Source organism: Mus musculus, chromosome 16 (genome assembly GCF_000001635.26).
Source record: "Mus musculus strain C57BL/6J chromosome 16, GRCm38.p6 C57BL/6J".
In the NCBI taxonomy this organism is placed as follows: Eukaryota; Metazoa; Chordata; class Mammalia; order Rodentia; family Muridae; genus Mus; species Mus musculus.
In genome coordinates this window covers 96158329-96179718 of record NC_000082.6, presented here as the reverse complement: position 1 = coordinate 96179718, position 21390 = coordinate 96158329, and the positions used below count along the sequence as shown (strand labels likewise).

Sequence of the window (21390 nt, the reverse complement as noted above, 5' to 3'; positions counted from 1 at the left end):
GTCAGCCCAGACAGAGATAGCAGGCTTGGTAGATAAAGAAACTCGCAGCCAAACCTGACAGCCTGACGATGCCCAGATGAACTCGTTCTGGTAAGTTGACACTGACCTCCACATATGTGCACCTCCACCCCATTAATAAAAATATGTAAAATAAAATATTTTTTAAAATAAGGCTGGGCTGAGTTTCAGATCCATTCAGAACAAAGGAATAAATTGTGTTTAAGTTGTGGCCAGCCAGGGCTGTGCCTTTAAAAGGGACAATGGCTCAGCAGGTGAAAGTGCTTGCTGCTCTTGCAAAGGGCCTGGGTTGGATTCCTAGCATCCACATGGCAGATCATAAGTCTGTAACTCCAGTTTCAGATGATCTGGTGCCCTCTCCTGGCCTCCACAAGCACTGCACACATGTGGTGCACATACACAAAGGGCAATCACTCATATACATAAAATAAAAATATATCAAAAAAGTTGCCTGTATTTTTATCTGATATACTTTTTATATTTCCTGTAAATATTATCAAAATTTGACCCCAAAGGTCCTATATTTTATGTAGAAATAATATAAAACCAAACTGAGACTGTTCGAGAAAATGCTTTTTAAGAATGTATTGTTTAGAGATGGGCATGATAGCCCAGCCTTTAATCCCAGCCCTTGGGAGGCAGAAGTAGGTGGGTCTCTGTTTCACATTCTTAATTACCCAGTATAGTAAAGAAAGTAGGGTAAAGCACAGACTCATGTTAATGCCAACAACCATAAGCCAAAGCATGCTTTTGTTTTACTAGGTTGTGGACTATGTCTTTGGCTGATACAACAGAAGCACACACAAACGAGCATTTCCCCAGTCTGGCACTAGGAAGCAACAAGAAGTCTACAGAAGGCAAGCGTAGCCCTGGCGCTGGTGGCCAGTCCCAGAACAGCCAGGCTTCCAATGGGAGCGTGGATTACAGCAGGTCTCAGTGCTCCTGCACAAGCCTGACTTCTCACTATGACTACTCAGAAGACTTTCTCTCTGACTGCTCTGAGACGGCCGTCAGGAGACTCCAGTCAGAGAAGCCTCTGGCAAAGGCGAAGGAGAAAAGGAAGTACAACGCTGGTAAACTCCCCCAGCCTAGAGGTAAGAAGCCAGGCTTCCCAGCCAGGCCGCAGCACTGGCCATGGTCAGTTACAGGCGTGTGCTCCTGACTATGTATGGGGGAAATCTTGAAAGGCATTGGAAACAGAAGAATTAAGGAAACCATAACAAGAAACTGTAGCCTCATCCCCACAGAGCTGACACCCCCTCCCCAAGCCTGCTGGTAGGAAGAGCTCTGTTTTAGTTAACAGGTGCTCATCACAGATACTCAGTACACAGGTACTCAGTACAAGTACTCAATACTTGGTTCCACCAGCTTTTTGCCATTGGTCTCAGCTAAAGAATCAAAGTTTGAACTGCCAATGAAATGCCTTGTCTTGACCTCAAGAAGACAGTCTCCTAAGTCTGGTGTTGGGAATGTTGACAATCTTTCAAAACCAAAATCACCCAAAAGGCTGTTAGCCTTTTCCTTGTGGCCTTCTGTTTTGTTTTCTTATTATTATTTTTTTTGAGACAAGATTGCACTGTGTAACAACCCTGGCTAACCTAAAACTCCATTTGTAGACCAGGCTGGCCTTGAACTCATAGAAATAAACCTGTCTCTGCCTCCAGAGAGCTAGGATTAAAGGCTTCTGCCTTCAGTGCCCAACTGAAGGCATTTCCTTATTTGAGGTTCACTCCTCTTAAAACTGACTTTAGCTTCTGTCAAGATGACATAAAACAGCCGGGCATGGTGGCACACGCCTTTAATCCTAGCACTCGGGAGGCAGAGGCAGGCGGATTTCTGGGTTCAAGGCCAGCCTGGTCTACAAAGTGAGTGCCAGGACAGCCAGGGCTACACAGAGAAACCCTGTCTCGAAAAACCAAAAAAAAAAAAAAAAAAAAAAGATGACATAAAACTATCCAGAACAATGGTTTTAATATAACTGATGTGTGTGTTAGCATTTCATTGCTGCAAAGAGACACCATGACCAAGGCAAGTCTTAAAGAAAGGGGAGGGGAGGGAAGGGGAGGGGAGGTGGGGGAAGGGGGAAGGGGGGAGAAGGGGAGAAGGGGGAAGAAGGGGGAAGGGGGGAAGGGGAAGGGGGAAAGGGGAAGGGGGAAAGGGGAAGGGGGAGGGAGAAGAAGGGGGAAGGGGGGAAGGGGGGAAGGGGAAGGGGGAAAGGGGAAGGGGGAGAAGGGAGAAGGGGAGAAGGGGGAAGAAGGGGGAGTGAGAAGAAGGGGGAAGGGGTAAAGGGGAAGGGGGAGAAGGGAGAAGGGGAGAAGGGGGAAGAAGGGGGAGGGAGAAGAAGGGGGAAGGGGAAGAGGGAAGGGGAAGGGAAAAGGAAGGAGGGGGAAGGGAAGGAGGGGGGAAGGGGAAGGGAAGGAGGGGAAGGGGAAGGAGGGGGTAAGGAAAAGAGGAAGGGAAAAAGGGAAGGGAAAAGGGGAAGGGAGAAAGGGAAGGGAAAGGGAAGGGAAAAAGGGAAGGAAAAGGAAAGGAAAAAAGGGAAAGGGAAAAAGGGAAAGGGAAAAAGGGAAAGGGAAAAAGGGAAAGGAAAAAAGGGAAAGGAAAGAAAAAAGAGAAAGAAAGAAAGAAAGAAAGAAAGAAAGAAAGAAAGAAAGAAAGAAAGAAAGAAAGAGAGAGAGAAAGAAAGAAAGAAGAAAGAAAGAGAGAGAGAGAGAAAGAAAGAAAACAGGGGCTGGTTTACACTTTCAGAGGTTCAGTCCATTATCATCATGGGGGGAAGCATGGCATCATAGAGGTAGACACAGTGCTGGAAGGACTGAGAGTTCTGCATCTTAATCAGAAGGCAGCCAGAGGGAAACTGATTCCACACTGGGCAGAATTCAAGCCTAAGAGACCTCAAAGCCCACCTACACAATGACACACTTTCCCCAGCAAGGCCACACCTCCTAATAGTGCCACTTCCTATGGGCCAAGCATATTCAAACCACACTAGTGTTCTATTATGTTTGAAACAGGGTCTCATTTAGTCCAAGCTATCCTTGAACTCCTAATCCTCTGCTTCTACTTCTCCAGTGTAAGGATACAGGAATGTGCCTCCACAACTGGCATGATTTTCTGAGTAACTTTTATAGCAGATATCTAAACACAGGCTTTAGACTTCAAAAAGAAGTAGTTTTTAATCCATTCTGTGTTACTTCATGGCTCTGTAACCTTGGATGACTTAACTCTCCAGACATGAAATAGATGCAACTGGACTGAAGAGCAGTCAGTGTCTGTGAGACAGCTGTGTGTGGAGTACCTAACCAGCAGCAGGCATGGCCTCTCAGTTTCATGGCATTTGTGTGTGTGTGTGTTGGGGGTCACTAACGTGTGCATATTTACATGCCTCTCTCTGTGCACTACTGGTAACAACCTGCGCTCTCTGCTCACTCAGGCCAGAAGGACATCCCAGCTGAGAAAAAGCAATTCTGGAATGCTTCGTTGATCAGTTCTCAAATTCAAACGATTGCCAAGAGAAGAGACACCATGACACATCGGATACTGTCAGCCAGGCTTCATAAGATCAAAGAGCTGAAGAACGAGCTGGCAGACGTACATCGGAAGCTGGAAGCCTCTGCCATAGAAAACCAATTTCTGAAGCAGCTTCAGCTTAGACACCTGAAAGCCATAGGGAAATACGTGAACTCTCAGAACAACCTACCTCAAATCACAGCCAAGCACCAGAATGAGGTGAAGAACCTTCGACAGCTCCTCCGGAAATCCCAGGAGAAGGAGCGAGCTGTGTCCAGGAAACTCCGAGAAACCGACGGCGAGTTACTGAGGACCAAAGACGTCTTGCAAGCCCTGCAGAGACTCTCAGAAGACAAAAACCTTGCAGAGAGAGAAGAACTGACTGACAGGTTGACCGACCTTACAGCCAAAATGGAAGCAAATGATAAAAAAATACAGGTTTGTGTCTCAGAAGTTCCAGTATTGGTAAGAGAGCAATGAGCCATGGGCTGTGACCCAGCTCACCACAGCAAGTAACTGTGTCTAGTAGAGAGTGGGGGGAGGGGGCTGGAAGAAGGAGCACACGTGTTAGAGCTGGGAGCCTGCACTGGAGTGGGCAGGAGTGCTCTCCAGCAAGAGTGCTCTCCAGCCTGTCTGGAAGCAGCTGGTTGGATGGCCACATGGGCATGTCCTGTGAGCCAGAGGTCTACAGTGTGTTGTGAGAATCTCCCTTTGAAATGAACACCTGCTTTCAGCTCTTACAGAAAGGCCAATTCCTCTTGCCAGAGTATTGTGTGTGTCTGTCTGTCCAGCCCCTTTGCTTGTATTGTCACTCCTCAGTCTGACAGATTAGACTAGTTTCCACAGTTTTAGTTATTTAAAAATAATGTTTCCCTGGGAAGAAAAAAGAAAAGAGAAAGGAAAGGGAGGAGAACAGAGGGAGGGGAGGAGGGGAGGGGGATGAGGGGAGAGAAGGAGGGGGAAGGAAGAAGGGAAGGAAGGGAGAAGTGGGAGAAGAAAGGAAGAGGGGAAGACAGGGAGAGGAGGAGGGGAAAAGTAGAGAAGAAAAGGGGGAGGGGCATGTGGGGAGGGAGCAGAGAAGAGAAGGAAGGGGAAGGGAAAGAATGGAACTAAAGTATCTGAAGAGAGATAGATAGATTTTCCTCAACAGACTCTGGTTGTCCAAAGCTGGGAGATTTCACTAAAATCTGGGAGCAGGCACTAATCACACAGGGTCCTGCCTGTTTTACATGATCCTCATGGACATAAATACAAATGGACTGTTTAATTCTCTGATACTTGATGGTAACAAGTATTTTCTGATAAGTATTTGATGGTTTTGCCTGCATTTTCATAATACTATTTGTTATGAAATATAGTGCGGTGAGGAGGTACCTGGGGGCCACACCAAGGGTTCCCCTGAGAAATTACACTATGGAACAGATCTGGTACCAGGTAGTTCATTTGGGGGAAGAGAAGGGGTGGGGACCTGGAGAAGGGGTAGAGGCAGACATGCAGACAAGGGTAGTGGACATGTAGACAGGCAGACAGACAAGAGCAGAGCCATGAGGACAGAGGGACAGAGAAGGACAGAAAGAAGGAGAGAGACTGGCAGGAATACTTGGGAACAGAGAGAGAGCTGGAGTGGTGGGGCAGGCCTTTTACACACAGCCACATCTGAAGCACCTGAAGCAGACGATGACATAAGCCCCTGCTAGGTCCCTGGGAGCAGCCTAGTGGAATGGCCTGTAAACTAACACAATTCTGCAGGGAAAATCCTCTACTATCCAGAAAATTGTCTTCCATAGAGTAGGTGGTAGACACCAACAGTACCGGTAGCCCCTGTCACACTGCTACACCTAAGTCAGCACTGGGTACTGGTGCGGTTGGTAGGCCCACCCAGCATGTCTGTTCTCCCATCTTATGGTCCACCACTGTGGAGGGCGGCATGAAGACCATTACAGCCTTCCTGTCTGCTTTCTAGGGACCCCTGTCCTCCTGGTCTGTCCCGAGGCTAGGCCCTTCCTCTAGGGAAAGAAGCCAGAAGGTTTACCATCTGCAAAGACAGCAGAGCAACGTATTTGGGCCCCACTGTTATATATGCCCTGGTTGTACTTGCTGGTTTTTCAGGATGCATTTGAATATCTGTTATCAGTGTCCAGGGTTTGTAAAGAACATTGTGGCACTGGGCTGGAAAGATATATTTATTCTCTAGACTTGAAATCTGGGACTTTTTGGCCAATGTTTCCTTTTATCATAATAAATGTAGCTTGTTTCATCACAGTCAAGTTTCATGACGACACACTGGCTACAGAATAGTTGAAATATATACTGTTTTCAGAACTTGGAAAAACAGCTGCGACTGAACAATCGGTCCTACAGTCGACAGCTGGCCAAAGAAAATCGGAAGACGTTAGCAGCTCAAACAGCAACAAAGACTCTGCAGGCAGAAGTGAGACAGCTGCAGCAGAAGCTTAAGGTATCTCCCCCAAGACAATCTGTCTCAAACACCACGTTACTTACACATACGATGTCTCCAGGTTGTTTCTTCAGACAGTTATGAGCAGATATAGAATCTATATAGTTAGCAGAGACTGAACAGCCCGGCCACTGTGCATTGATTAGAAAAACTCACTGTCTTCATAAGACTGCTTGTTTTCATTGTTATTTCATGGCAGTAAACAGCAGCACGTCCTGACAGCATTGTTCTGCAACTCAGAGTACGTTCTAAACTGAGAGGTCAAAGTGTTGTAACAGTCAGAACATAGCCCATAACTTATTCAAGGTCTCACTTGTGACTTGAGATGTCGTCCAGACCTGTTGCGTCTGCACGGTGTGCATGGGGCTGAAGAGTCAAACCTAACAGATGCACACAAACAGTCCGACTTGCACATCATCTGGGTGTGGTGGAGACAGGGAGCAGTAGTTGGAAGTCATCCTTGGACAGTTTTGAGGCCTGTAGAGCAATTTTGAGACTAGCCTAGGCTATGAGGGACTATCTCGGAAAATAATAGGGCTAGCGAAGTAAAGAGGCTTGCTGCCAAGCTTCACACCCCAAGTTATAACCCTGGGACCCACATGGCCAAAGGAGAAAACCAACTCCCCCAAGTGGTCCTCTGACCTTCACATGCATACATACAAACATACATCACATACACAGATACAACACATACATACATACATACACACACACACACACACACACACACACACACACACACACACGAACACAAAAATAGGCCATGTGGTGATGACATATGCCTTTTATGCCAGCACTCAGGAGGCAGAGGTAGACAGATTTAGATTTCTGTGTTAGAAGCCAACCTGGTCTACAGAGACTCTGTCTTGTAAAACTGGGAGAAAGAGAGAAGGGGTGGGGAGAAAGAGAGAGAGAGAGAGAGAGAGAGAGAGAGAGAGAGAGAGGAGAGAGAGAAGGTAAAAGAGGTGAAAGAGTTATATCCAAACTACCATAGGGTTCCACTCACCCCAGTTAGAATGGCTGTTTCCACGGGAAATGCTGCTAAAGATGTGGAAGGAAAAGACCTCCGGTGGGAGTTAATGAGCCACCATGCGAAGCAGTAAGACAGCTCCTCCAAAGGCTAAAATTACACAACTATGTGACCCAGGAACAGCACTTCTGATACATGTCTGAAGAACATGAAGTCAACATACAAAGGACATGCATATGCACGTGAGGGTCATCCAACTGTATCATGTGTACAAACTCACACAGAGGGCCACTCAGCTGTAAAAATGAGTGGAATCCTTTTGTTTGCATCCCAGAGAGAACTGGAGGGCAGCATGGAAGGCCAAGTGACCCAGACAAGGATGGCAAGTGCTGTGTGTTTACTCTTGTATGTAAGGGGAGAGATGAGGAGGGGGGACTGCGAGGGATGAGAAGAGAAGAGGGAGGGAGGAAGGGAGGGACTGGAAGAGCAGGTATGAGTGGCCAGTGTGTGGAAATGTCATAAAATAGTGAATCGTGCTAATCTCTACATTACTCTGTGCCAGTATTATAACAAAGGATTTTAAAGATTTGTTTTTGTTCATTTCAATTGTGTGTGTGCATATGCACATGTATATGTGCCCATGAATGCAGTGCCCATGGAGGCTGCAGGTGTCAGGTACCCCGGATCTGGAGTTATAAGTGATTGTAAGCTGCCTGATGTAGGTGTTGGGCACTGAACTCGGTCCTCTGAATGGAGCCAGAGAAGTGGTGAGTGAAAAGGAGGCGGAATCACTGTACACATTGTGACCACCTTAGAGAAGGATGTAGAACCAACTCTATATCGGTTAATATTTACAGAAAAAAACGGCCGGTTATGGCGGCTAACAGTCTCTCGGCACACGGAAGGCAGAAGCAGGTAGGTAGTGGGGTTCAAGGCCACAGCTGAGCTAGATAGGAAGATGTAAGCCAACTGGGCTATTTAGTGAGACTGTGCCAACACACACACACACACACACACACACACACACACACACACACACGATAACAATGTGCAGAAGACAGAGCAGAAGGGCTGGCTGCAGGACCACATCTGGGGCCACAGAACTGTAGTGCATCATCATACAGCAGGGCTGAGTATAAAAAAAATCCTGAAAAGTCACTGAAATTTTAAAAAGAACCAACTATGCATTCTACTGATGGTATAAGGTCATGGGGAAAAGCCACTCCAGGCGACTTAGCACAGTAATTCAGTTAACTCTAACCAGTCACCTGCTAAGGATGGAATGACTTCACACACAAATATGAATGGTTTCAGAAGTGACATCGTGTGTGGGGCAGGGGAGATTGGGGAGGCAGGGGTGGAGGGGAGGGGCGAGGTGCTTCACAGTGACTTTGAATACATTGTGAATAATGCTGGTGCCCTTCAGAACAGGGCTCTAGGGGCGTGGTAAAGATAAAAAGCACAAGTAAGATAAGGTGAAATAAAAGGCCACAGTCCTGATTTTGATCTGAAGTGGAAGTATGACTTCACGACATATTTTATTTTAAAATCTAAATATTTCCAATGTGACTGAGAACAGTGGACACCTCTAATGTCCACTGGTTCAAAGAGTAACAGGACATCTTAAAGAAGTCATACCAGAGAAACTGTCACCTTGCAGAACCAGTTCTTACTGGCCAAAAATGATCAAAAAAGATAGTCAGGCATGATAGATGCTCTTGTAATCCCAGCACTCAAGAAGCTGAGTCAGGAGAATTCAAGGCAAGGACCACCTAGGATCTATAGCAAGACCCTGACTTGAAAATTAGTAATAAAAATAAATAAATAAAAGAAGGGAAATATATGAGAGTAGAATGGGATGAATATGATGGTCAAAATATATGTGTATATTATGTATGTATATTATATATGTATATGTGTATATATTGTATATGTATGTATATTATAGGTATATGTATATATGTTATATATGTATGTACTATGTTATATATGTGTGTATCTTGTATATGTATATGTATTATGGGTGTTATATATGTATGTTATATGTGTGTATGTGTATATTATATATGTATATGTGTATATATTATATATGTATGTATATTATAGGTATATGTGTATATGTGTGTATATTATATGTATATGTATGTTATATATGTATGTGTGTATGTTATATATGTATGTGTGTTATATGTGTATATATGTGTATGCACATATATGTGTATATGTATATATATGTGAAATTGTCAAAGAATAGTATTTTTGTAAAGCTTTATTTTATTTATATGAGTACACTGTAGCTGTCTTCAGACACACCAGAAGAGGACATCAGATTCCATTACAGATGGCTGTGAGCCACAATGTGGTTGCTGGGAATTGAACTCAGAACCTCTGGATGAGCAGTCAGTGCTGAGCCATTTCTCCAGCCCCAAAGAATAGTATTTTTATATAAAGAAAAATAATAAAGAATTTGTAGTGCTTAGACAAAACACTTCACTTGGAGAGATGGCTCTGCAGCTCAGAGCATTTGCAGTGCAGTCTTGAAGACAGAATCAGATCAGACTAGGAGCCCTATGCACACCTATGACCTCAGCTCTGAGGGAGGCAGGGGCAAGAGAATTGCTGGGGCTTGCCGGGTTCAGGGAGAGACTCTGCTCAAAGTAATAGGCAGAGGTGCTTGGGGGACCCAACCTGGGGGGTCTGAGTTGTTGTTGCTGAGCACAGAGTTCAGAATGTTCTCTGCTCTAGGCCACTCCACGTTGTGTAGCCCAGTGGCGTTACTGTGGCTCGTTCTGGGTGACTCCACTTTACTAAGGAAAAGTGAAGCATGTCCACCACACAGAGCGATCACTCACTCCCACAAATACGTTATAGGTGAGGAGCGCGTGAGAATGGGCATGATAAAATCAGCTCATTAAGCCATGCCTGAGAACATCAAATAGGAGACCACTCAAGGGCACAAAAGCCTCACCATAATGAGGGGTAGGGTACATCAGTCAGTAGAACCCCACAAACAAAGGACATCTGCCCTCCATCCACTGGCTTGCCCATCAGGATATGACAGAAGCCCTGCAGATGCCCATCACTTGACACATCCCTCTCACATTATGTCCACCTGTCCACCCAGCCCTCCAGACATAGCCCTGGACCTTGCCCACTGGTCCTGTGTCTTGGTAGTGGCTTGCCTCTGCCATGTGTTTCTGCAGCTTGACTCTGCAAGCCTCCAACTGACCTCCTCCTAGATTCACTAATACGTAACCACCTGTAGTGACTGTCATGTATTAGCCGTCTTTGCCTTCTTACGATTTCTGCACTTGTGTGTGTGTGTGCGTGTGTGTGTGTGTGTGTGTGTGTGTGTGTGTGTGTGTGTGTGTGTGTGTGTGTGTGTGTGTATAGAGACCAGAGATCAATACTGGGTGCCTTCCTCTATCCATCTCTACCTTATTTTGAGACAGGGTTTCTACTGAACCTGAGCTTGCCAATTTGTCTGGACTTGTTTGGCCAGCAAAAGCTCCAGGATCCCCCTACCTCTGCTTCCTGGTGCTAGGGTTACAGGCTGTGCACTGTGCCTGGCTTTTGCATGTGCACTGTGCATACGTGTGCACACACACACATTTGGAGTGTAATGTGTGACCTGGGAGTTAATACTAGTAATTAAGACTGCAAAAAGAGCCCATGATTGTCGCCAGCCATGCTGTGCAGAGTAATCTAGATGCTGTGGTAAACCACAGGGCAAGGGTAACATGGCCCGACACTGACACGATACAGACCTTCTGCTCTGTTTCTGATGGAGTGGGCTTGTTGGTAGGATATTTCTGCTCTGGTGAAATGAGCCAATTCAAGCCAGATTAGATTATATTAAAGGCAGGTGTATTGGGAAGCTGCTCTCAGGTGAGTTCAGTGACCCCAAGGATTGAGGCCAGGGGGGCCACCATGGGGACAAGGGGTTAGGAGAAGAAGAGAGAGAAAGGGTGCACACAGAGAGAGAAGAGGAGGAGGGCGAGAGAGGTCATGCACACAAAATGCCTGGATTATATAAAGAGGGGTCTCTGAGAAAAGGGCAGCCCAGCCCCTAGGCTGGAAAGTTCAGTGTTGGATGCAGGATATGCCAGGTAGGGACTGAAGGATCCTGGGAGAACATGGAGGCCAGGTCTGCTTTGATATGTAAAATATACAACTCAGTCCCTTTTCCTGGGGTCTGGAACCAAACATTTATGACCCTCGGTCACTACCAATAGCAATCACTGGTGATTCCTCCTTCGTTTGGGATCACCTCCCAATTGTAGATAGAATCTCTTAATAAGCACCACCTGTCAATAAAAAAGCTATGGCCAATGAACTGAGGCAGGAAGTAGGAGGTGGGACATCCAGCAGGGATAGAGAGAATTCTGGGAAATAGTGAGAAGGCACAAGGGCTTTGTCAGGAAACACTGAGGAGATGGATGTACACTAGCAGGTAGCAGAACTCAGGATAGAGTAAAGAGGAGATTTGCCCCAGGGACTCTGAGGAGACAGACATAAGACAAGGAGTGGGGCTGGAGAGATGGCTCAGTGGTTAAGAGCACCAACTGCTCTTCCAGAGGTCCTGAGTTCAATTCCCAGCAACCACATGGTGACTCACGACCATCTGTAATGGGGTCTGATGCCCTCTTCTGGTGTGTCTGAAGATAACTACAGTGTACTCACATACAAGAAGAAGGAAGAAGGAAGAAGAAGGAGGAGGGAGGAGGAGGAGGAAGAAGAAGGAAGAAGAAGGAAGAAGAAGAAGAAGGAGGAGGAGGAAGAAGAAGGAAGAAGGAAGAAGGAGGAGGAGGAGGAGGAGGTGGAAGAGGAGGAGGAGGAGGAGGAGGAGGAGGAGGAGGAGGAGGAGGAGGAGGAAAGAAAGAAGAAGACAACAAAGAAGGGAAACCAGCCACGTAGCTGAACCCGGGTTAGGATACAAGGGAAAATAAGTTAAGAGCAAGTCAGAGAACAAGTCAAAGCTTATGGCATTCATTTGTTAATAAATAATTAGTCTGAGAGTTGTCATTCTGGGAACATGGGCTGGGAGGAAAAACTGGATGTATTTTTTTATATCCACCAGCACAAGTCATCTGGGCAAATGAGTTTAACCTGTAGATGCCTCCACTGTAGTCATCCCTGATAATAAACCAAGGGCAACAGGATAGAAATTTTAAGGGTGTTATATTCTAGACCATTCTCATTATTATGTTGCATAAAACTACTTTCAGACACCAGAGAGATGGTTCAGGGGTTAAGAGCACTGGCTGCTCTTCCAGAGGTCCAGAGTTCAATTCCCAGCAACCACATAGTGAGTCACAACCATCTAAAATGAAGTCTGATGCCCTCTTCTGGCATGAAGTTGTACCTGCAGATAGAGCACTCATAACATAAATTACAAAATCATTTCTAAAAGTTATTTTTAAAAATTACTTTCAGGGCTGGTGAGATGGCTCAGTGGGTAAGAGCACCCGACTGCTCTCCCGAAGGTCAGGAGTTCAAATCCCAGCAACCACATGGTGGCTCATAACCATCTGTAACAAGATCTGACTCCCTCTTCTGGAGTGTCTGAAGACAGCTACAGTGTACTTACATATAATAAATAAATAAATCTTTAAAAAAAAAAAAAAAAAATTACTTTCAAAGCCATGCGGTGGTGGCACACGCCTTTAATCCCAGCACTTGGGAGGCAGAGGCAGGTGGATTTCTGAGTTCGAGGCCAGCCTGGTCTACAGAGTGAGTTCCAGGACAGCCAGAGCTACACAGAGAAACCCTGTCTCGGAAAAAAAAATTACTTTCAAACATCAATGATTTATGAAATGACAATTTTATTTACAGATCTATAGTTTAGGCAGGACTTGCCAGACAGCACATCTGTAGCCCTCCTGGCTTGAGTACAGATGGTTCACAGGCTGGAAGATAAACATGCCAGAAGGCTCACTCCTGTATCTGCACTAGTGCCAATTAACAGCTAAGATCCTAGGTCATTCAGCCGGTATGAACTCCGCCTCGAAGTCACAGAGCCTCTCATCTGCCTCCATTCATGAGTGGAGATGGGTAGTAAACTCCTGCTGTGGAAGAGTGCAGGGACCAGAAAGTGTGCCAATTTCAGGACACTATAATCTACCACATAAGCCCAAGTTCATAATGTCTGGTCCCAAGATCCCAGGATATCTGTTTCTGTACAGTAGCCTCATTTCCAGAGTCATCGCCACAAATCAAAGCCCATCACCGAAGTATGAGATTAACTATGAAGATGGATACCAGCCTCCACAGCTCCCAAGTGAGATGCTGGGGCCTGGGCTTACAGGCAAGCCCCAGAGAGCACCGAACAAGATACCACCTCCTCCCTTCACGCTTAGTTGACGGGATCCCCTGTGAGCTCAGGGTAATCTTGGCTGTGAATCCATCCATGAGCCCTTGTCCTCTGTGGTCTGTGGCAGGATATGTGATCACACTATGAACCCTGAGACTGTGTTATGGTGCGGCTCAGCCCTTAGCACACACCTTTAATCTCAAACAATGAAGGTAAAGTCAGTTTACAAAAGGGAGCACCCGTATTTGAAGGTGACGTCTAATTGAGTGGCAGACAGAGTGATGAATCAGAGAAAGAATTGACAGAATAGGATCTACTTGAGGGAGCCATGCAGAGAGGGGCTCAGTTTTACTGGAATAGCTCTACAGAGACAGGTTGCAGAGAGAACTAGCTAGACACAGGCAAAGACAGAATGAGCCAGAGAATAAAAAGGAGCTAGCAGATTAGAACAGATTGCCAAAATTAGCATGAGGTCAAGCAGAGCAAATCAGTCAGAGACCGAGAGAGAAGCCAGATAGAATCAGCCAGATTGGAAAGGAATTTGAGCCAGAACAGATGGGTTGAGGAGCCAGCCAGAATTCAGAAAAAGCTAGAAAGGGAGGGCTTACTCAGCAGTAAGACTCAGAGGCTGAAAACATTCTAGGTCTAGATAAGGTTGAATAGAGGCTAGAAGCTTCCAGGACTAGGCCTACGTTAGCAGACAAAGAGGTCTCAGAGAGGACAGTTATAGCAGGTGAATAAAAGTTATTTTAACAGTGGTCCCTTTCCTTTCTCTTGGTTAACCACACAAGTATCCTAGATTGTGTGATAAACTGTTACCTTAGCCCGCTTTGGCCCAGCCCAACCTTCTTCCCTATGCCCAAAGGAGACTCTCCCTCATGTTGCTCCCCACTCAGACCTGCATCAGCTCATCAGCAGCCACTCCATCTGCTGCTGAGATAAATCTCAAGCCAAACCAAGAGACAGGACTAAACCTTCCAGCCACCAAAGCATGTGCCCTTGTAAACAAACACTGAAATCTTCACAGAAAGCAGTGTGAGCAACAGTTAGTCTAGGGCTGGAGAGACAGCTCAGCCGTTGTGAGCACTGGCTGCTCTTGCAGAGGAGTCAGGTTTGGCTCCCAGCACCCACATGGCAGCTCACAACCACCTTAACTGGCTCTAGATCTGGTACCTTCTCCTGGCCTCCATGGACCTGGTTATCACAGCTGTAAACTGTTGGCATTTCTAGTCTCTGAGCAAAATGTTAAAATACGACAAAGCAGGAAAGGGAAATATGGACCATAATACGTTGTTTCTGGAGACATACATTCTAGAAAAAAATATTTCTCATCCATGTCCATACATCTCAAAATGTTGTGATTAAATGGAGCATAAAAAATAAAGGATAGGGGGGTGACTCAGTGGTTAAGAGCACCAACTGCTCTTCCAGAGGTCCTGAGTTCAATTCCCAGCACCTACATGGTGTCTCACAACCATCTGTAATGAGATCTGATGCCCTTTTCTGGTGTGTCTGAAGACAGCAGCAGTATACTTACATAAAACATGTAAATCTTTTTTTAAAAAGATAAATAAAGGGACTGGAGAGATGGCTCAGTGGTTAAGAGCACTGACTGCTCTTCTAGAGGTCCTGAGTTCAATTCCCAGCAACCACATGGTGGCTCACAACCATCTGGATTGGGATCTGATGCCCTTTTCTGGTGTGTCTGAGGACAGCTACAGTGTACTCATATAAATGAAATAATCTTAAGAAAAATAAATAAATAAAGGACTGGAATGATTCCTGAAAGGTTAGCAGCACTAACTGCTCTTGCAGAGGACATGGGGTTAACCCAGCACCCATGTGGAGCTCATAATATTAATAACTGCACTTCCAGGGATCTGATGCCCTCTTCTGGCCTTCACAGACACCAAGCTCACACGTGGTGCAGATATAGATAGATATAGATATATGATATAGATATGATATAGATATAGATGACATAGAGATAGAGATGATATAGATATGCTGTAATGTTTCCTTCACTGATATGGAGATGATCTCAGAGGCAGTGGTGGAGCCCAGCAGGGCAGCAGGCTTGTCTCCATGTATAACAGGATTGCATCAGGGTCTTAGTCCTTTTCTTACCGCCCCCCCAACAAGTTAAGACCTTCAAAGCTTTTGCTTTGCCATGATTTAAAACCATTCTTGTTGGGGTTTAAAGCAGAGCAGTGGCCTTGTTGTCAGCCTTACCAGTGTGTGTTGCCCACGTGACAGGTGCCAGCATAAAGGGCTTGATCTCTGCTCTCCAGTACCATGGTCACTAAGTACGGCCAGAGTGACTGAGGACTGGATTTTGATTTTATTTCACTTTTCCCTTACGGACCAGTGACCTCCTCTTGAATTGGTCTTGTAAGTCTAGGTTTATAAAGCAGTTGCTCGCGGGATACTGACACAGTGCTCTTTTCAGGAGAAGGACCGTGAGCTGGAGATCAAAAACATCTATACGAATCGAATACTCAAAAACTTAAATGATAAGGAAGACTATCCGAAAGGTATGGTTTAGTCCCTCCTTCCCAAAAATTTGTTTTCAAGTATCTGCAGGTATTTTCCTAATTTATACAGGCAAAATGGTAGGGCCTTTAACAGGAACTTGACTGGGAGCAGGCATGCATTTTGTGACTTTAGAACAAAATAATGGAGCTGTGATATTGTCACAAAGAACCAGCAATGCTTTTGCTCCTGCTGGGCTCAGTCCCTTCCGCCCCACCTCAGATGAAAGAGACACAAAATAACTGCCCATCGGAGCTCTCTAAGGAGAGCTATATACCAGTGGCTGGCAGCTTCTGAGCATGAAAGTTGTCTGATGTGCATTTTATAACACATACCTACATCAGCCTTCAGGGTCAGTGGATTCAGGCAAATTCTTACAGCCATGTAACCATCACTCTGGTCAAAAGCACATCTCCCACCGCCCACACCACACCCAGGAAGTCCCCCTCTGGCTCTAAGCAGCTGCCCAAGCAGTCTCTGACCTCCCCGAACAACAGCGTAGTTCTCTGTAGACCCCGACACAGCACTGCTCTGTCCTGTGTTTTAAGCACCGAGGCTCCAGGCTGGTGCTCCTGTCCTGCACTTTGCCCTATAAGACAGAATGTGCTCATATTCACTGCACCTCTCCCAGCCACTGGGTCTGCTCAGGTAAGGCACAGCAGGCCCTCACCTCTAATGCAGGAGCAGCAGCTAGGCCTGCTTTCAAAGGCATCAACCCCAATTTCTTGCCCTCCACTGACTGTGGATTATAATCCTGAGCAATGCCCACCAGACTAGACAGTGAACCTGCCATGGGCATGAGACCGTTTTGGCGGTCATGGCTCTTGTTCGCATCATGGACAACCTCCTCACCAGGCCTCTGGAGCTCTGGCATGATGTGGCAGTGGCTTGGTCTATCACAATGTCAACAAAACCACTATGCTGCCTGATCCTAGCACCTCCCTGGTTCCCCTTTCCACTGCGATGCTCCTGACCTCTGAGCCGGAGGATAAAACAAAGGAAAGTTGGAAAGAAAACTCTGACTGTGTGTTGCCTGTCCTTTAGTGTGAGCGTTGAAAGAAAACTCTGACTGTGTGTTGCCTGTCCTTTAGTGTGAGCGTTGAAAGAAAACTCTGACTGTGTGTTGCCTGTCCTTTAGTGTGAGCGTTGAAAGAAAACTCTGACTGTGTGTTGCCTGTCCTTTAGTGTGAGCGTTGAGAGCAGGAAAGCCTCTGAACACAAAATGCTTCTCACGTAGAATCTACCTACTTTACAGTTTCTTCAACGAAATCAGTGCAAGCGGACAGGAAAAGCCTGCCATCTGTAAATATGAGACACCAGGAAACTCAAAAGTCAGATGTCCCATTTTGGATAACCAAGGTATGAGAACTCTGAAATTTTGCATTGTCTAAAAAAATATATCTTAATGAAAATAGTGTCTGGCTGGGTGTGGTGGTGCATATCTTTAATCCCAGCTCTTAGGAGGTAGAGACAGGTGGATCTCAGTGAGTTCCAAAACAGCCAGAGCTGTTACTCCAGGAGGGTTGGGGGGGAGCAAAGTGACTAAAAGCAGTCACTTGTTGTATAAAAAAAGCATTGAGCTGGGCGTGGTTGTGCACGCCTTTAATCCCAGCACTCAGGAGGCAGAGGTAGGTGGATTTCTGAGTTCGAGGCCAGCCTGGTCTACAGAGTGAGTTCCAGGACAGCCAGGGCTATACAGAGAAACACTGTCTCAAACCCCCCCCCCCCCAAAAAAAAGCATTGACATTTATTTAAATTTTAATTTAAAATTATCTACACCTCAAAAATGTGCTTTTTACTGTTTTTGTAAATTATAGGGTAAAAGGGGGAAAGGAAACATTGCTCATAAAGAAAAATCAACAGAAACAAACCATGATATTCCTTACTATGTGTGTAAGCTACCAAAGCAAGAAGAGTCTAAGAGAAAATATGAAGGTAACTGAACAGCAAAAAACAAAAAAAAAAAAAAAGGAAAAAAAATCTCCTTGCCTCACCTGCAATCCCAGCACGGAGTTGGAGACAACTAAGCAAGGAAAGGCCACAAGTCCAGGCCCAGTCACCTAGCAAGGTCATGAATTATTTTGGAAGATACAAAGTCACTAGCTCTACAGCCAGGCCTCCTGGGGCAGATCCAAGACAGGTGGAGGTCAGAGAATATTCTAAAGGGCTCCTAGGAGCATCTCAACCTAAGCTCTCCAAGCTAACTTTCAGCTCAAGGGCAGGCCCAGGCCAGATGCTTCTGCGGGTATAAGGAGGAGCCTCAGCCAGCCTAGGCTGCAGATGCCAAGCCAAATCTGTAGCTGTCCTGGTTAGAGGAGCCTGGAGGAAAAGGGATGGGGGTGGGCATGTGGGTTGGTCCTGGTCTGTCTGCTTCTGGTGTGCAACTGGGTTCTCCCATCATTTCCTGCAGGCTCCCTTCAGCCTTCGTCTCCACTGAGTCTTCTGTTTACTAAACCATGTCCTCATTTTTGCGCAGCCAATCTCACGGTCTTAAAGAGCATGCCATCTCCTCCAGCTTCCTGGGGACTGGTGGCCACTGAGCAGATCTGTGCCTTCCATCTGGAATGTCACTCTTGTACCCATACAGGTGATTAATAATTTTTACATAAGTTAAAAAAAAAAAACTCTAGGTTATTGCTTCCCTTCAGAATCTTGAAAATAGGCCACAATGTTTTTATAGTTCATCATTGCTGATAGGTGAGCTGGGAACACGGCAAGGCTGAGCAGGTGAGCCAGCCAAATTCCATGCATTTCCTCAGGCCTGACAGGAGCTGAGAGAACCTAGCAGGGGCAAACTCTTGCTGTGAAGTCAACCATGTTGAAATAGAAGCTTTGGCAGTATCCCCCATAAGGCCACTCACTGTGTGGTGCAATTTGCTGGAAACATCACCAAATGTGCACTTCCTGTGTCCAGTGTTCATTTAACTTTCCCACTTATGTTTAAGCCCATTTGGGAAATTTATTTGTTCATTTAACAAATTCTATTTGAGCATATATTGTGTTGTGAGCCATTCATATGCACATGTACATACACACAAACACACATGCACACATGTACTACACGCACATACACATGTAGTTATGCACTTGTATGTGCACACACACACACATGCACACACACCAGCAGCAGCAACAGCAGCAGGAACGAATGCTGTTCTAGTGTAGATTTCCCATAAGGCCACTTGCCCGTAGCTGCCTAGAACCCACAGCAGCATGCTGTCCCTCACCCGCTCTTTCTCTGGCATATCTGCAGTGTTGAACTAAAACATGTCTGCTGCATGCACCACCCTGCAACTCTGGTTGTGTAGGTTTCTTCCTAGAGATTAAAGTCTTGGGCCTAAGAACATATTCGCTTAAATTCTACTAGAAACTGCCAAACTGCTGGAAAGCAAAAAATAAAAATAAAATTGCGGATTTATATACACCCATCCTCAGCTTCTGACTATTGAAATGATTGTCTTAACATGTTTTAATAGCCCCGAGAGAAGATTTCCTTAGCATCTTGCAGGAAAGGTCAGCAATGCCCCTTTCTGTGTCTTAGTGCTGCCTATTTGCCACATGTGTTGTTTCAGTGGCTTGTCTGGACGTCTAGGGAGGTGTGTGAACACACCATCCTGAAATGGGCGTCCAACGAGGTTTTTCTGTCCGGGCTGGTTGGTCGGTCTTACCGAGCCGCGGTGTCAAACCTGGAATCACAACTCTCAGCCCCGAATCCATTCATTTTTTGGTATGGTGTGTATAAGTGCAGTGCGCACATTGGCGGAGACCAGGACAGAACACTATATATCTTTTTCCACTACCCTGGGCCTCATTGCCCGGAGGCAGGGCTCTCACTGAGGGAAGCTCCCCGTTAGCCTAGCAATAATGCTCAGAATCGGCCTGTGCTGGGGCCAGAGTCCCTCACAGCCATGCACCCCTTCGGGAGTTTGCTTTCTAATGGGTGCCAGGGGCAGGAACTCAGGCCCTCAGCTTGGACCGCGCCGGGGGTTGGGGTGGAGGAGCCTCCTAAAAATCTTGTTTGAGGGCACTCAAAGCTCCATCTTTCTAAAGCAGATTTATCAAAGGAGGTCGAACACCGGAAACCACAAACCTCTCTGGAAACTCCTAGGAGGCCAAAAGAGAATAAGGAAGACCAAGAAAAGAGAGCCATCCCAGCAGAGGCAGAGCCAACTGCAAAGGAAAGCGAGGCCCACAAGGACGCCGAGGATAAGGCCCTGACCAGGGCGGCCGGCAATGCAGGCGATGCAGGCGATGCGGGCGATGCCGGCAATGACCGCGAGGTGGTCGGGGAGCACAAAGTGGTCGGAGCGCAAGAGGTGGTCGGGGCACAGGAGCTGCCCGGGGCAGATGAGGCGGACGAGGTGCACGGGGCGGGCGAGGCCCCGCGCGATGTCGAGCCCGGGCGCGGCAGGAGGAAGACCCCGCGGAAGCACTACTCCTTCACCGAGGCCACCGAAAACCTGCACCACGGGCTGCCCACCTCCTGCAGGCAGGTTTCGGGCAGCCCGCACTGCCGCTGCCGCCACGACATGGGCAAGCACCGCAGCGAGCAGGAGCTGCGGCTGGAGCCTGCCGGCTACGAGCCCTCGTTCGGCAAGGGGGCCGGGGCCAGGGCCAGGGCCAGGGCCAGGGCGACGGCATTCCGCGACAGAAAGAGCAGCCTCATGGAGGAGCTGTTCGGCGCGGGCTTCGCGGGCAGGGCGGGCTCCAGCGACAGCGAGGCAGTCAGCAAGTCCCCGCAGACGGGGCCCCAGGCCTCTGCCGGCAACGCCTTCGGGGACTCTAGAGCCACCGTGGCGGGGTCCATCCAGGCCTCGCCCACCGAAGCCAACAGGAAGACTGTTGTTTAAATGCAGCAGTCACCTGATACATTCTGGTTTATATACTAGTTATGTGCCTTTAATCTTATTTACCATGTGAGGGCTTACATAGTGTCTGTTTTAGTACTTGGGTGGACTGTGGGTAATTTGCGTGATTTCTATCTAATAAAAAAATCCACTGTACCTTGGATGTCATATGGTAACATTTTAAATACAAATCTACATCTTTATTATGAAGGCGGAACATGCATGTCCACTCTTTTTAGGAAGATTGGGTTTATTACATAGCCCGGAGATCTGGGACTCAGCGATTCTTGGCCAGCCTAAGGCGCATAAATTCTGCCAGCAAGGCTGCTGGCCGGCACAACTGCACGGAAGAGGTACTGATCAGCAAGACGGAAGGCCAGCAGACACAACGACAGTACAAGGATTCAAGCTTGGCCTCGTGAGTCATGTCTGGTGGTCTCTTGCTCAGCTGAACTGAAAGCATCTAAGTGGCCTGCCTTTGTGTGCCCCTGCGCCTGTATAGAAGTCTGTATTTTTTTGTTATTGTTGAGATTTATTATTTTTTGTTACACAATGACCGTTTCTCTTAATCTTGTTCTAAAAATAACTGCATGTTCAATCTGGCTGCTCAGGTCTAATTCTAACAGTATTCTGTTGGGACTATAAAGGGTCTGTATTCCCAGTCTACATTGTGTAAGTGGCCTTCATTTAGCTATTAGAGCAACTTAATCGTTAGCTAGGATTCATCGCACTGTCTCCAAAT

At 46.6% G+C, this 21390-nt stretch overlaps 1 protein-coding gene across 3 annotated transcripts in view; it reads left to right on the top strand.

Annotated features, from left to right (window-relative positions):
- Lca5l (Leber congenital amaurosis 5-like) overlaps window positions 1–21313 on the top strand; it is a 33852-nt gene extending 12539 nt beyond the window's left edge. Inside the window, exons 4-11 of one of the 3 annotated variants that reach the window (NM_001001492.2) lie at window positions 781–1112; window positions 3452–3966; window positions 5849–5986; window positions 15719–15803; window positions 17057–17160; window positions 17619–17736; window positions 18278–18388; window positions 19852–21313. In NM_001001492.2, coding sequence (NP_001001492.2) covers window positions 781–1112; window positions 3452–3966; window positions 5849–5986; window positions 15719–15803; window positions 17057–17160; window positions 17619–17736; window positions 18278–18388; window positions 19852–20651 — 2203 coding nt within the window. In that variant the 3' untranslated portion in view covers window positions 20652–21313. The remainder of the gene's footprint in view (window positions 1–780; window positions 1113–3451; window positions 3967–5848; window positions 5987–15718; window positions 15804–17056; window positions 17161–17618; window positions 17737–18277; window positions 18389–19851) is intronic. The other 2 variants (XM_006523061.4, XM_006523062.4) reach the window with 2 other exon arrangements.
- Window positions 21314–21390: the final 77 nt, after the last annotated feature.